The sequence below is a fragment of the Phodopus roborovskii genome, unplaced genomic scaffold, assembly GCF_943737965.1.
Source record: "Phodopus roborovskii unplaced genomic scaffold, PHOROB, whole genome shotgun sequence".
Classification (NCBI taxonomy): Eukaryota; Metazoa; Chordata; class Mammalia; order Rodentia; family Cricetidae; genus Phodopus; species Phodopus roborovskii.
In genome coordinates this window covers 6,729,117-6,744,473 of record NW_026126611.1, presented here as the reverse complement: position 1 = coordinate 6,744,473, position 15,357 = coordinate 6,729,117, and the positions used below count along the sequence as shown (strand labels likewise).

At 50.5% G+C, this 15,357-nt stretch overlaps 2 protein-coding genes across 2 annotated transcripts in view; one reads left to right on the top strand and one right to left on the bottom strand.

The window, feature by feature from the left end:
* Positions 1-4,833, top strand: part of Tmem181 (transmembrane protein 181) — a 43,085-nt gene extending 38,252 nt beyond the window's left edge. The window contains exons 12-17 of the mRNA XM_051206045.1: positions 430-532; positions 839-890; positions 2,267-2,349; positions 3,186-3,275; positions 3,653-3,719; positions 4,517-4,833. Of these exons, the coding sequence (XP_051062002.1) occupies positions 430-532; positions 839-890; positions 2,267-2,349; positions 3,186-3,275; positions 3,653-3,719; positions 4,517-4,595 (474 nt within the window). The 3' untranslated portion in view covers positions 4,596-4,833. The remainder of the gene's footprint in view (positions 1-429; positions 533-838; positions 891-2,266; positions 2,350-3,185; positions 3,276-3,652; positions 3,720-4,516) is intronic.
* Positions 4,834-9,036: 4,203 nt separating this feature from the next.
* Positions 9,037-15,078, bottom strand: Dynlt1 (dynein light chain Tctex-type 1). The gene is made up of 5 exons (XM_051206084.1): positions 15,024-15,078; positions 12,892-12,933; positions 10,665-10,788; positions 10,062-10,139; positions 9,037-9,457 (listed from the first exon to the last, which is right to left on the bottom strand). The coding sequence occupies exons 1-5, from the start codon at positions 15,048-15,050 to the stop codon at positions 9,387-9,389; spliced, it is 342 nt and encodes a 113-aa protein (XP_051062041.1). The 5' UTR covers positions 15,051-15,078; the 3' UTR covers positions 9,037-9,386.
* Positions 15,079-15,357: the final 279 nt, after the last annotated feature.

Sequence of the window (15,357 nt, the reverse complement as noted above, 5' to 3'; positions counted from 1 at the left end):
CCCATCCTCAAGCAACGGAAGGGAATGCTTCCTGACCTTAGGTCTCCTAGAACCTTCCATTCGGCCCCTCCTTTCTCAGCAACAGCAGGGCTTACATGAGGCCAGCTGAATCCAGCCCTATGTCCTGTCAGCATAACCTTTGTCCTCTGTAGCACAGGGACAGGCCCCACCCCAGGCAAAGGCTTCAGTGGCTGCCACCAATTGCCCAGCATCCTCTGACCTCAGGTTTCTAGATAAAGCACTGGTGTGTGAGTTGGAGTGACCTTGGCATGAGGCGCTTGTGCTTGGGGGAGCCCTTCCTGGCGCCGTGGCAATGGGGTGACCTGAGGCCCCGGGTCCCCTCTAATCACACTGGGCCTCCACCCCTGCCGGTGCCGACGGATAGGCACTGCGGTGCAGCCTCACCCTCCCCTGTCTCCTTTATTACAGGGCATGAAGGCCTTCTTCATGGTGGTGGTCGCTCTGTACGTCCTATACCTCCTCTTCTTGATAGTGCGGGCGTGCTCTGAGCTCCGTCACATGCCGTATGTGGGTGAGTGCCACTCTGGGAAGCGTGGAGCAGCACGGGCCACACCCCCAGAAGCCATCAGGGAGGATCTGCAGTTTGGAGAGAAGCCTTTAAAGTAGAAGTCGTGGTCCATGATGCCACAGGGCTGTGAGAACTGCCAGGGACCTATAAGTAGCACTGTGCTTGACCAGAGCAAGCACAAGATTCAGGGCCCCCCCGCAGTGTGTGGCCCTTCCCCAGCCACCGTCGGTCACACAGCGCATGCAAGGGCGAGGGGGCTTTGTTGATCGAGGTGGAGCGTGTTAATGGGAGCATCTCCTTCTTTTTCAGACCTCAGGCTAAAGTTTTTAACTGCATTGACCTTCGTAGTGCTTGTTTTTAGGTAAGACAACAGTGTGTGTGTGTGTGTGTGTGTTCCAGGGTGTGCATACATGTGTACGTCAGGCTATGCTTGGGTGTGCGCGCACGTGTCTGGGTGAGCAAGCCTGTGTGTCTGGGTGTGCAAGCGTGTGTGTCTGGGTTTGCAAGCCTGTGTGTCTGGGTGTGCAAGCCTGTGTGTCTGGGTGTGCAACTTGTATGTCTGGGTATGCACACACGTGTGTGTCTGGGTGTGCGCACCTGTGTGTCTGGGTGTGCATGCACGTTGTGTGTCTTCCGATTTCATTTTCCACCTTACTGTTTTTTACATTAACTAACTCACCGATGTGCTGTGTGTGTTGGGGCGTGCACATGTGTGTGGAGGTGGGAGGAAAAGCTGCAGGAGTCGATTTTCTGCTGCTCCCCCCCCACCCCCTGTGTGGTCCATGGATGAAACTCAGGTTGTCAGGCGTGGTCGTGTCTTCCTGCTGAGCCATCACTGGGTCCCGAGCTCACTGATTGGTTAGGCTGGCTATCCAACCATCTCTGCTCTCCTCCAGCCCACTTGCCAAGCGCTCGCAGATCCTCTTCACCACTCACAGCTTTCCCTGGCGCCGGAGATCTGAACTCAGGTCCTCGTGCTGGCGTGCCAGGCCAGGGTCCCGCCCAGCCGCCAGGACTTCATTTCTGGATTCATTAGTACCGTATTTCCACCCTGTTGTCTCGGTGTGCAGTTACCTCGGGGTACTCGTGGCCACACGCGTCCACAAAGTCAGCCAGGCTGTGGTGGCGCACACCTTTAATCCCAGCGTGTGGGAGGCAGAGGCAGGTGGAGCTCTGAGTTCGAGGCCAGCCTGGTCTGCAGATGGAACCCCAGGACAGCCAGAGCTACATAGAGGACCCTGTCTTGAAAAACCAAAAGAACCCAAAGGTTATATAACGGCCCGGGTGACAAAAGTTCCACCATGAGTGTCGTGGCTGGTGAAACCATCGACCCCACGACTGTTCCCTCCTCACTCCGAACCCCGACAAACACATGCAGTCCCCCGCACCAGGGAAGTGCACCGTTGAGGGCATGCCTGAGTGGTGTCTGGGCCTCCAGACCTTTGGTACTGAGGACAGGCCTAGGCAAGAGCAGACAGCAGCCATCAAGGAGAAGCCACTGTCTGGGCAGTAGTGGCCATCCACAAAGCCTTTCCCCCAGGCAGCCGTTTCTCTGAGTACGCTCCAAGAGATTGTTAAAGCCACACGGTAGGTGGCCGTTCTGCTCTTTCGGTTGCTTGGACAACACATAGTGGATGCATGACTGTGGGAGTCATGTAGGTATGTGTATCAGAGTGTCCTGTTAAGTGTTAATGGGGTAAGCACATGGTATTTTACAGTGTTTCCCTTCTCTTCCAGCATCGTCATCCTCTACCTAAGGTTTGGGGCACAAGTGTTGCAAGACAACTTTGTAGCAGAACTGTCGGCTCACTACCAGAACTATATCCTTGACCCAGGGGGATCCAGGCCTGCGGGCTGCCCTGTGTTGGTAGTTAACACCTTAGCTTTGGACATTTGCCAGGGGTGGATCAGCCCCTTATGACCTGTGCTCAGCAGGCCTCGGGCAAGCCTTGCTCTCTCTCAGCTCCCTGTTGGCCCTGGGAAGGGTGGGTTTCATCCATCTCCTCTTTGTTAGGCAGGAAGCTCCCACACAGCAGGGCCGAGTCAGTGCCCAAGGTTAGTCCCTGTGTGCACAGCCTGGATCCAAACCGATGACCACACTAGCCCGTCCTCAGGGCCTGGCGGCTCTCTTCTTAGTGGGGCAGTCAGCCAGCCCTGAGCTGCTGGCTCCCTCTAGCATTGAGAGAGGGAGCCGCCCTGAGGACTGGAGGCCTGTGTGCCACCGGCATCTTCCAGGCATGACTCGGGTGCATCCAGACGCCAGCATCACTGTGGCGACAGACGCTCACTCAGCACTGGAGCTTCAGGCCCCACTGTGCCCACATCCAGGCCACATCTTGTTTCTCCTGGCTTCCCTGCCTGTGGTCGGGCGAATGGACTATGTGTGTTTTAGGATTAATGATGGCTTTTTTTAAATTGTCACTAAGCTCTACACTGACTTCTTGGGTCCTTGAGGGTCTGCAGTCTGGAGGAGGTGGGGGAACTCTGAGCTTCGGTTCTGCGTTTCTTTGTGTCAGGAGACCTCAGTCCCCTTCCTGTTCTTGGGGCGTTACGGACCCAGAAGGCTCCTTGTGACATCTGGCCATGAGCTTGACCCGAGGCAGCATGGCATGACCTTATGTGTCCAAATCTATGCTTCTCCCTTGACCAACACCACCAGCGGAGTTCCTGTCTTTCTATGGCCTGCTGAACTTTTACCTGTACACGCTGGCCTTCGTGTACTCTCCATCCAAGAATGCTCTGTATGGTGAGCCACCTGGGGTTCGGGTGCTGTGCACATATCTGAAACACAAGTTTCCATGGCTCACGTTGTCCCTGGGTACAAGTTTCCATGGCTCACGTTGTCCCTGGGTACGGGGCCCTAGGCCAGAGAGAAGGCAGGCGAATGTTAGGTAGCCTGAAGTTGAACACAGAGCACAGTCTCACAGCTGAGCACGGGACACCTCGATGCTGTGCCTATGATGTCATACTCTCACAGCACGCCCACCGCTGCTGAGTTTGTTTGAGACTTTGGATCTAGCTCCTTCAGACTTCTATCTGGCTAATAACAAAAAAAAAAAAAAAAAAAAAAAAAAAATGCACTCATTAAAAAGATGTTTATTGATTTTTCTTTTTTTCCCCCAGAGTCCCAGCTAAAAGACAACCCTGCATTTTCCATGCTGAACGACTCTGACGATGACGTGATTTACGGGTAAGTCACTGTCACCATGTGCCTTCCAGCCTGGCTCTGTCTGCTTACTGAGATGATAGTTTTACTGTCTGTCTCCATGGCATTGGACTGTTGGCTGCCAGGGAGTGTCGGGGGCTTTGCAGCTCTATTTTTGCGTGTTTCACGTGGATTTGGTGGCATTGCATTCTGTGGGATGCCTGCAATGTGTGGTACCTACAGAATAGGTTTGTCTGAATCGGTGGGTGCTGGGAGTCAATGGGGAGAGTAGACAGCGTCAGGTGACTAGAGCCTAAGAGAGAGGCTTCGAGAGGGGTTCGTTGACTAGAGCGGAGTGAAGGGCTACCAGGTGGGGGCTGGAGAAGTAACTGAGTAAGCACCTGCTGTATAAGCGTAGGACCCAAGTTCAGATCCCAAGGACCCATGCAAAATGCCAGATTCTGAGCTGGGCATGGTGGCTCACATCCTTAGTCCTAGCACTCAGGAGACAGAGACAGGCAGATCTTTGAGTTCAAAGCCAGCCAAGGCTACATAGTGAGACCCTGTCTCACAAAAACAAAACACAACACAAACAAAAGCCAGACCCAGTGGTCAGTGGTACACACCTATAACCCCAGCATTGGGGGTTGGGGACAGGAGGCTCAGCAAGCAGCCACTCTAGATTAACCAGTGAGCTGCCAGTTCCGGAAGAGATCCCATCTCAATAAAGAAAGAGACAAATAAAGAGACACCTGGTGTTGCCCCCTGGCCTCCACACATGTGTACACACACAGGAAAGAGCAGCCCGTGTGGCAGAGTGTCAAAGGTCTCTCTTGTAACAGGAGTGACTATGAGGAAATGCCCCTGCAGAACGGCCAGGCCATTCGGGCCACGTACAAGGAGCAGTCGGACAGTGACTGAGCCCTGGCAGCAGATGGGGCAGCAAGGGGACGGAGGCCGGCCTTAGAGATGCGCCCTGGGCCTTTCTCCTGTAAGCAGAAGTTTCCTGTTCCTTATTTGTTTACATATTTTGAAAAGAAAAACCAAATGGATTGAAATGTTGATGAAGAGACTGGCTGACCGAATCCAAAGGCAAATCCTTTCACAGAGACACCGGACAAGAAGGAGCCGGTATATGCTGAGGAGGAGAAATTACCCAGTTAATAAAAAGAATTATGTACCTTGTTCCTCTTACAAAGCAATTTGCTAACTCTGAGTCCGTGGGATGCCTGATGACCGCGGTCCCAGAATGGCAGCCTGTCCTCCATGTCACCTTCTCTGAGTGCTCTATCCTCAAAGGAAGCTGGGCTGCACCGGCCTCAGTGGGCAGTCTGCCGCCATCTCCACAGACACATGGAGTGGTCACTGCGCTGTCTCCCAAACATCTGGAAAGATGGCCTGGACTGCATTTGGTGAGCCTCGTACAATGGAACTTTCAGGAATGGTGGGTGGCGAGGTTGCAGTCTGTTACTGCCCCTGAGTTGAAGTGATAATAACACAGTTGGGTCAGGGTATCCGTTTGTCTGTCTGTCTGTGTGTGTCTCAGACAGGAGAAAGCTAAGGTGTTTACAAGCCGGTAGCCCTGTGGGCTAGGTCTTGTGCCATGGTGCTTTTGAAGGGTCCGTGTGCAAAGGTCCACACATGTGGTAGGACTGGGCGGAAAACGGGTGTCCCTTCCCGTTCCACGTCCCTGCAGCTCCACTGAAGATGAGACCCCAAAGAGCTCTGCTTTGGTTGTTTTTGTTGCTTTGTTATTGTTGTTTTTAATGAGAGCCACATGAAATATTACTATATTAGAAATTCCTTATTGCCGAAAAGGTTCCCATTTTAACATGTGGCACTAAAATGACGAGAAAGTTAAACATTTTGAATGGCTATGGAGACAACTTCAGATAAAGGAACTTACTTAGAGGTCACTGTCCTTGGAGTGTTGCCCCGTGGAAAACGGATGCCACTGCACTAGTGAAATCCAGCATTGGAAGTCCTGAGTGCCACCACCTTCCATCACATTCCATGGAGTCTCCCCACACACAACCCCTTTGTGAACACTGGGTAATGGTAGCCATACTGCCTGCCTCTGTCCTGGTAAATCCAGAGGCCCAAGAACAGGTGGACCCCTCTTCAGGCAACACCATGTTCCCTTCATCTATGCACCAACTCAGATTTCTGCTGAGCTGCGGGTTACTGCCCAGGTGGGCCAAGACCCCAGGGATGCCTGGAGACTCTTCCTTCCTCCCGCCTGTCTTCTTAAACCTCAGTGCACTTTGAAACGGATTCTATGTGCACTGTTTAAAACAATTTGTACACGTGAACATTTGAATGAAAACTATAGTTGCAAAGCTAACATGTTTACATGATTCTTACACTTGCAGTACTGTGATCACTCTGATTCTGTGTTCTCAGAGATACTGGAAGATTCTTTGTTACCAACACATACAACTTCTAATGGACCACTGCAGCTGTCGCTCATGGACACGGACTTGTGCTATTCCAATATATGATCGTTCACTTGTTTTAACCATTATAAAGGAAATCCTCTGTGATTTAGAATGATATTTATCATTCAGTGTGAGATATTTTAAGCATCTATGTACAGACTTGAGGACTTTTAAAAACTGCCCTAAGTGTAATTATAAACTGATCCTCCTGTCTGTGAATCTAAAAATCCAGGATTTTTTTTTTTTTTTTTTTTTTTTTTTTTTTTTTTTGTAGTTGTTGGAAATAGGAATTACCAAGAAGCACTTAAGGGGAAGTAATCATTAAGTAATTGTTTTCACATTTTCTTCCCTAGTGTCATATACATCATGTGTTATAAGCTGTGTGAACTCTGCTTACAGATCTAGAGGCTTCAGTGGGTAGGCTGAGGCTGTAGGTTCGAACACTAAACTCTGCCAGAAACTTTTGATAGTAATGAGAAGACTGATTCGCTCTAAGGGAATTAAAGTTTTATAAACGTAAGTTCCAAATTCAAAGGGCTAACAAGTTCTTTCAGGGTAATGGTTTGAACAATACTGCCCTTGGGTATTTTTGATATTGGTCCAATCTAGGGGAACCTAGAAAATAAAGGGTTGTCTCTTGGCTTCCCCTGAGAGAGCTTCATTATCCCTGTGGATAGTGAGTCTGCTTGATTTATTGACAAATCATTGTAGCGGTGCCTTCAAGCCCCACTTGTATGGCCAGAAAGGGCATATGTAATATACACTTGAGGCTCGAAAGGCAGTCTCTGTACAGTTCCAGATTGCAGTGAGTTTAGACGTGTAAAGCTAGCCACAGACGGAGTTTACAAAACCCCATGAGTGGAGCGTTAAAAGGGCCTTCTCTGTGAGTGCTCCGTGAGAAACAGAGCCAACACCTGGTTTGTATTTGTATGTGTGAGGGATTAGAAACCCGTTGTCTTAGTGGTTAGATTTCCTTTGGGCAGGGGGACTGCAACTCTTTTTCAGGCTAGATGAAAACTGATTTAGTCTGCCACTTTGCTGAAGTTTATCTTGGTGTTTTGGGTGCTTCGAGGAGTAATAGCCTTCACATCCTGTGACACGGAACAGGTATAACTCTGGCACAGAGGCCTTTCTGCTACTGAAAACTGACTTTTTTTTTTTTTTTTTTTTTTTTTTTTTAACAAATGTCTGTAAATATTTGTTAAGTAAAAGACACTAGGCTCTAAATCCAGAAGGAACACTGGAACTGTGGATTAGGTTTGGGCCATGTGTGGAGCAGTGTCACCTGGGCAGAAGAGTCAATGAGCAAATAAATGCTTATTTGTGGAAAACTCAGGAAGACTCATTTTTGGTGAGCAACCCAAAGGATGGCTACTTCAGCTCATGGGTCTGTGGTTAGCTCACTCCACTGTGGGCCAGTGATAAGGAAGAATACGGTGCCGATACCTGCTACTGTAACCCTCGTCCTTCAGCGGGTTACCTCTAAAATTTCCAGCACCTCCCCAAATAGCGCTGCCAGCTGAGGACCAAACATTTGACTTAGGCACCTGTAAGAGACATTTCACTTCAAACTATAAGTGCTTCATTCTGACAATACCCCTTGTGTGTTGACGCTGATATATTTCTAACTTTTCATCTTTTATGTGTTACTTGCTTTTTACATGAATACTTTACAAAGAGGATCCTTCAGCCCAGGGCACTGGGAGACACCTCAGCGGGTGCTTGTGAATTTGGATTTGCAGTACCCATATAGCAGTGGACATAGGACAGGTGGCTCCTGGGCTTTGGTGGCCAGCCAAGCTAGCTGAAACAGTGAGCTCCATGTCAGTGAGAGACCCTGTCTCAGAAAATAAGCTGGAGTTGGACAAACATAGAAGACACATTCGTGAGTGTGCACGCATTCCTGAGTGCACGCCCACACAGACTCATGCACACACACGCCAAGCAAGTGGTGATGGCAACCCGAGTGTCTAATGTGGCCCACAAGGTGAACCCCAAAGAGGTCAGCAGACAGCCTGGTCTTTGGGGTCCCTTCTCACTAGGATTTGTTACTCGGAATTTATTACACTGCAAGCCCTTTGCGATACCCAAGCAACTGCATTACATGTGAACACAGTAATTCTGAAAGCATCCTATAAACTCCAAAATACTAAACATGTGACTGCTGGTGGAACTCAAGAACACGGGATTAAAGGCTGTAGTGTACTGGGCTAAGCATGCAGGAGGTGGAGCTCGCTGGCTTGTCTAGCTTCTACCCTTTGGATTCTGGAAAACAGGAACTCGGCGTAAAGGATTGCCATGGGGCTGGGCTCCTGCTCCCACAGGTAAAAGCAACACAGTTCTGTTCTAGAGGACCAAGGCAGAGCTGAACCTTCCCCCTCTACTAAGACATTTTCTGGGAAAGAATCCAAGGAGTTTTTTCTCCTATGCTGTTTTTTTCTTCCTGGTTTGTGACCCCCCCTCCCCTCCCCAGATGGCCAGTGCAATGGAACTAAACTGATGGGGTCAGTGAAATGGCTCAGGGGGTAAAGGAGCTTGCCACCAAGCCTGACTACCTGAGTTCCAATGTCCTCTGTCATCTGTCACACACAGATGAATGTAATTTAAAAAATTAAACTGATGGGTAGAAACATCTTCCATTGTTCTATGTCTTTGAGGGAGGCTCATGTCACACGTGTCTATCATGCATCCGAGGTTCATGACCTCTCCGGCTCTGCCAGTATACCATGTTTTACCATCACAGAAATGAGCCCATGGCCTACAGAGCTCCTGGCCTTGCACTGTCCTGAGACCATCAGCCAGGGCGGTCAGGGACACTCCTGTCATCATGCAGAAGACTGGAAACACCTTTTAAAAGAAAAATTCTGAAGGCAGTGACATAGATTCTCATGTGTGATGCTCTGGACTACAAAGAACATAGAAGCTTTAATTTTGAATAATTTATTGTTCTAACAAAAGTATAAAGTATGGAAAATTAGTGTATCTGAATCATTTCAGGAAGCAGAGAAAGTTTCCTCCTAGCAGGCTTCGGTTTTTAGCACCTTTGAAAAGAGACAGAGTTACAAGTGGCACGGCCAGCCTCAGGTGACAGGTGGCTGCTCATCTGCCTGACGACGCTGTATGGTTCCTGTGACCGTGGGGTCATTTGGTTTATTTCTCTACATTTTGAAAGTGCCACAAAACACAAAGAGGAGGAAGGTGTTCGCCCAGCTCGTAGCTCGTGGTAAGAAGAAACAGAAAGGCTGAGACGGGAGGGAGGTGCGGGCTGGCGAGGTCAGATGGACAGTCCGAAGGCACTGACTATACAGTACATGGTCTTGTTCTCCCATCGCACTGTGCAGCTCCCTGCAGGGAAGACACACACAGGAAATGAGGGACCCAGGAGACCAGTGCTCCAACGCTTGCTCTGACCTCCACAGAGAGAACGTGACTTCGCTGCCTGGCTCACAGATAAATGGGCAAGTGTCTACAGGACACTGGGGACTTTTTTTATTTTTTTAAGATAGGGTCTCACTATGTAGTCCAGGCTGGCATCAAACTCTCAGGGATCCGCCTGCCTCTGCCTCTCTAGAGCTGGGATTAAAGGTGTGCACCACTAGACCAGGCAATGGTAACTTTTACACAAATGCATCGGGGAACACAAGATGTCTACGTGCACACATCACAGGACACGGCTCCTTAGGACTGCACATCTCTGCACCCGGGAGCTTTATGTGCACACATCACAGGACACGGCTCCTTAGGACTGCACATCTCTGCACCCGGGAGCTTTATGTGCACACATCACAGGACACGGCTCCTTAGGACTGCACATCTCTGCACCCGGGAGCTTTATGTGCACACATCACAGGACACGGCTCCTTAGGACTGCACATCTCTGCACCCGGGAGCTGTGGGAAAGTTGGAGAAATGGGCACAGCAGGGTTCCCCAGGAGGGTGAGAAGCCTACCATCCGTGGAGCTGTCCCAGAAGCAGGAACTTGCAGTGTGTAACCCAGCTCCGTTCTTCTGCATAATCACACAGGTCACTTCAATTAAAAAAAACTTCATTAGAAAACCTGGCAACGTAAGTTCACTCTGCCCACTTTTAAAGGTAGGCAGATCACATGGCTGATGTTCCTAAGTTAGAGGGGCAGACTGTCTGGTCTCACTCTATGACAAATTACATATTTCTTTTATCTTAACATGTTCTAGCCAGGCGTTGGTGGTGCATGGTTGTAGTCCCAGCAGTCGGGAGGCAGAGGCAGTTGGATCTCTGTGAGTTCAAGGCCAGCCTGATCTACAGAGCGAGTTCCAGGACAGCCTCCAAAACCACAGAGAAGCCCTGTCTCGAAAAACAAAACACAAACAAAAAGCATGTCCTAAATATGTCTGTTTGACATAAAGCCCGCAACAGTGGTATCAGCCTGATGGGCAAAGTTCAGTTGGTACACGAGGGACCTGGTCCTGGAAGGACTTTGATGGAGCTTAGGTAAGAAGTGCTAAGTCAGCTTTCTTCTAGCACCAGACATACCTCTAATCAGTATTTAAAGGCACACAAGAAGATCCATTACCAATGTATTTAAATGGCTTCCCCAGCTTGGTGAGTTGGCTCAGAGTCTGCTCTACGACATTTGTGGTCCACTGATTGACTTTGCTGTGCTGGTAGGCATTGCCACCAATGGCACTTTCTATAGCCTAGGGGGAAAAGCACAGGTCACGGAGAGAGCCCAGATTCCACACCCACCCACCCTCCCACCAGCCATCCCAACTGGCCCATGGGAACTAAAGGCAAACCCTCAAGATGCAGGCTTATGCTTCATCTCTGGGCTCTGCAAGTGTGGCTCTTCAGCTGTGTTAGTTACACTGTATCCCAGTTATGGTTACACTGGCTGAGATCCTTGTGTTTTACAGAATCTGTCAAATGTGTTCCACATTTCCACTAAACATGATGTTAAACAAATGATGTTCACGCTGCTGTTAATATCTAGAGGGAAGCAACCCTTTTTCTTATGGAGGCTGAAAATATTTTGTTTTGCCAATTTCTTTAAAGTATACTAGACATTTTCATCAAACCATAGCATATATAATTTAGCAGTGTGTGTTAGATGATATTTTACTGGCTGTCCGTGCAAGTGGCAATACACAACCTAACCAGCCTAGTGCTCCCAGCCCTCAGGGGTTACCACGTCACACGTGTTCAGGGGCTTCTGGAGAATGCAGCTCACTGTCCTCTCCTGGTACACTTAGAGCCTCCCATCCAGTGACTCCCTGGGCCTTTCCCCAGCAGCCTCACTCCAGATGCCAGTGCCGCTCCAAGAATCTCCCTCACCCCCCCCCCTCTTCTAACCAGCTGGGACCCAGAAAAGGAAGGTTTTATAACAGGCTACAGTAAAGAGCATTCCCTGAGGGTCGTGACTAGTTTTCAGACATGAGGCCCAGGGGCCCTCATTGCACGGTGGTGAAGGATCAGGGTCTGGCCCTGCAGGCCCGGTGCCTCAGAGAAGCCATGATTCCCAGCTGCAGACTTGGGGCTCCGACCACTCACGTCAGCACAGCTCCTAGCTGCCCTATGTTCTCTGCCTACTCTAGGCTGAGAGTACTCTGTGGGCTGGCAGTCCGTGGTCTGGCTTAGTATCGCCAGACAAACACTGTCAAAGGAGGAAGAGCAACCCTGTCTAAGCACCGCGAAATTCAGTTTGTAGGGAGAGAGGGAACCTGTAAGTGGAAGCCACTCACATTCCTCCTATAATACTTGTAAATGGCTTGAGGACAGAAGAAAGCTAGTGCCAGGCAGAAAAGCTGAGTCACCTCACCCTCCCCTGAGGACTGCTACTGTGTACTTCAGCCACCTGCTGCCTGGTAACTGACTCTAAGTGGATGCAGAAAACAAGAGGCAAAACCCATCCCTAACGAACCCACTCTGCTCTCCCGGCTCTGGCTTAACCTACCACTTCCCACTGCCCACCTCTTCCATGGGAAACGCTGCAGTCAAGAAACAATAAAAAACAAACTTAGACTCCCTGCAAAGCACCAGAAAGATCACGCCCAATGCTGAGCAACATACATAAGAGAGAGAAATCATTTTGGTTTTGGATACTTCTCACAAAGGTATTTAAGAGCGTAAGAGAAATTATTAAAACCCCTAATTGTATCAGCAGGTCCTGACTTGTGTGGGGCAAGCTGTTACATTCTCTTTTCTCTGCAGCTCTGCCTTCTCATCAAACACTGAAGACATTTATCCATGTGGCACGAGTCTTCCATGCTGCAAGGTCACAGACTCAGCCTTGATTCAGTACAGATAATGGGAGTGACTTTTACTTATTTGTAAGTAAAAATTTTGAAACGCTGAAACACAGAGGCTCAGTGGCTGTTGCGATTTTTCCCATTTTGACTCAGATGGCATTTCCCTCATCCATGCTGTCCTGCCTACTTTTCTGTCAACTTGACACAAGCTAAAGTCAAGAAAAAGCCTCCCTGAGATCAGGGCATTTTCCTAGTTAGTGACTGATGGGGAAGGGCCCAGCCCACTGTGGGCGGGGCCATCCCTGGGCCGGTGGTCCTGGGTTCTGTAAGAAAGCAGACTGAGCAAGTCGTGATGAGCACGCCAGTGAGCAGCACCCTCCATGGCCTCTGCATCAGCTCCTGCCTCCAGGCTCCTGCCCTGCTTGAGTTCGTGGCCCTGACTTCCTTCAGGGATGAGCAGGGATGTGGAAGTGTAAACCAAACAAACCCCTTACTCCCTTGCTTTGGTCATGCCCCCATCAATCAAACAGCTGGAAAGCAAGCATCCCCTCTTACCTCCTTTACAATGTTGCTCACTTCATCAACAACAAATGCAGTCTGTTAAGGAAGAAAACATAGTTAAGTTTTGTTTAAAAGGTCTTTCTCCACAGCATCGGTAATGACATGACTTAGAGACCAGGCTGTCCACCGTGTAGAGGACTGCACTACTCAGAGCCCGAGGTGTGCTGCAGCCGAGAGCCATAGGGTCGGGTCTCTGCAGGGCTAACGCTCAGGTCAGCACTGCTCAAATCACAGTGCAGCCCGAGCTCCACTCCACACGACATTCCTCTGTCCTCCTCCTGCAGCCGGCTGTCGGGACCATTAAGCAGTACAGGCGCTATAATGACTTACTGGACTTCCATTCAAGCTAGCTGAAGAAATGTAAGTAATCCATTTTGACAGCCCGGGCATTCTCTTCCCTGAGGCAAACGGATTAGGTATAGGAGTGTGGTGTGTGTACACCACTTTTCTCTACCCCGTGAGCCGCCGGCAAGGCCGAGCTTACAGTTTTCTCACTTTTAACATAACGGGATTTGAGTGGGTGTAAGGGACATTAGCTGGGCACTAGCCTACCCGTGTGCTGCTTACGTGAGAACAAACTATTCCAGGTTCTGGGACACCTTAGCCCTGGCAGTCCCTGAGGCCTCTGCCTTCCTGGTAGAAAGACAGACCATCCTGTTTTGTTGAAGATGCTTCCTGGTTGCTGGCCACTGAGGGCCCTGCCCTGTTCCAGTATTGGGTAATGCCCCTCTCTCTACAAGAGCTGACCACCCAAAGCCATCTCACTTGTTAGACTCCCAAAGTCCTTTGGAAACAAAACTGAATCTTAGAGAGTAAGTCAGTCAGAAGGCTCTTCCGGTGACTACGCTGATCCTAAGCCGCAAACCGAAGTCATTGTGCAACTTCCCATACAGTTAAGTACAAGAATGGCAGAGGGGAAACTGTATGGGACCCACTGGGCGGTGCCAGCTGCTACAAGAGAGTTAACTGAGCTGAGGACAATCTGGGGACTCAGGGCAGGCACAAGAGGCTCAGCTGAGAAGGCTGATGGTTAAACTGTGGTGCGCATCCATCCTCCTGCTGCTAACATCCGTGTAAAGCGCACATCGCTCTGTCCAGACACGTCACTGTACGGATGCCATCATCGGTTAGCCAGTGCACATGTACAAACTGGAATTACAGTGCAGTTTTAGGGGCTTTCTCTTCACAGGGTCATTTCCTTTTCATAAAGTTCCACTAGTTTTTCGCCTTATGTCAGTTTGCTATCTGGGTAAAAGCTCCCCCTCTGCTGGATGCTTCCAGATCGTGGCTTGAGATTACTCACTTGGTTTCCAGCAGCGTTCAAACACAGAACGATACTGCCATAAAGTTTGTGTTGAGAAATTAGCCCAAAACTGGAAGTCTCCGATAAATATGCAAATGGCTTATTCTTCCCTCAGAATATCCTTAGTTAAACTATACCTTAGAAATGTCAAAAGCGGGCATGTTTTTTTTTTCTTGTTTTTGTTTTTAATTTTTGAGAAACTGTGTAATTTCTGGTATTTTACTGAATTTCAACAAAAAATTATTCAGGAAGAAAAAAAAATGAGCAGCTACAGCTGGGGCGTCCATTCAGCTGTTTCCTGGATGCGTGTGGGAACGATGGAAAAGCCATTTTGGCAACACATCATCAAGGCAAGTGTCCAGGGCACTAAGAGGCTTTCATTCTTCCCCCACAAGAATGGGCGATCGCGTTACTATCACAAACTGAAATGAAATGTACCCAGAGAGAGGTAGGGAGGCTCTGAAGGACAAGGTGCGGCACCGTGACCAGACAAAGGCAGGTTCTGTTTGCGCCACTGCACTTGGCAGGCGGACAGCGGGGGCAGCAGACCCACACCCCTCCCTCCCCAGGGTCCGGGAGCCGGCCCTGCGCGCCCGTGTCACCACGCACGCCACCGCAGGACGCCCCTTTCCCAACCGGGCCCGGCTGGGGTCCGCAGCGGCGCAAAGGGCGGAGCGATGTCACCCTCGGTCGGGGCTGGGGACCCGGGCGCCGCCGAGCCCCGCCGAGCCCCGCCGCCCGCGGGCATCGTCAGCCTGGGCATTAGCAGCGGCGGCTCCCCAGGCGGGGCCGCCACCCTCCCGTGGCCCACCCCCGACGTTACCTCCTCGGAAGCCTGGAAGTCTTCCATCTTTCCTCCAGCGCGTCCCCGCCGCCGCCGCCGAGTAGAGTGGACCGCGCAGGCGCGCCCAGGCCCCGCCCACTCCCCGCCCCCGCGCCAGGGACCCTGACCACTACCAACCGCCACCCACGCTCTAGGGCCCGGCCCCGCCCACCGAGGGCCCCGCCCACCTCCCGGCTCCTCCCACCAGCGACTCCGCCCACCGCTCGGGCCCCGCCTGCTGCTCCTCCCGGGTCTCCAAGTAGCAGGGCGCGGGTCTCAATCCAAAGCAAGCGTCAGAGCCGCCTAACCGCTCGCTAAGCGGTGGCAGCCCAAA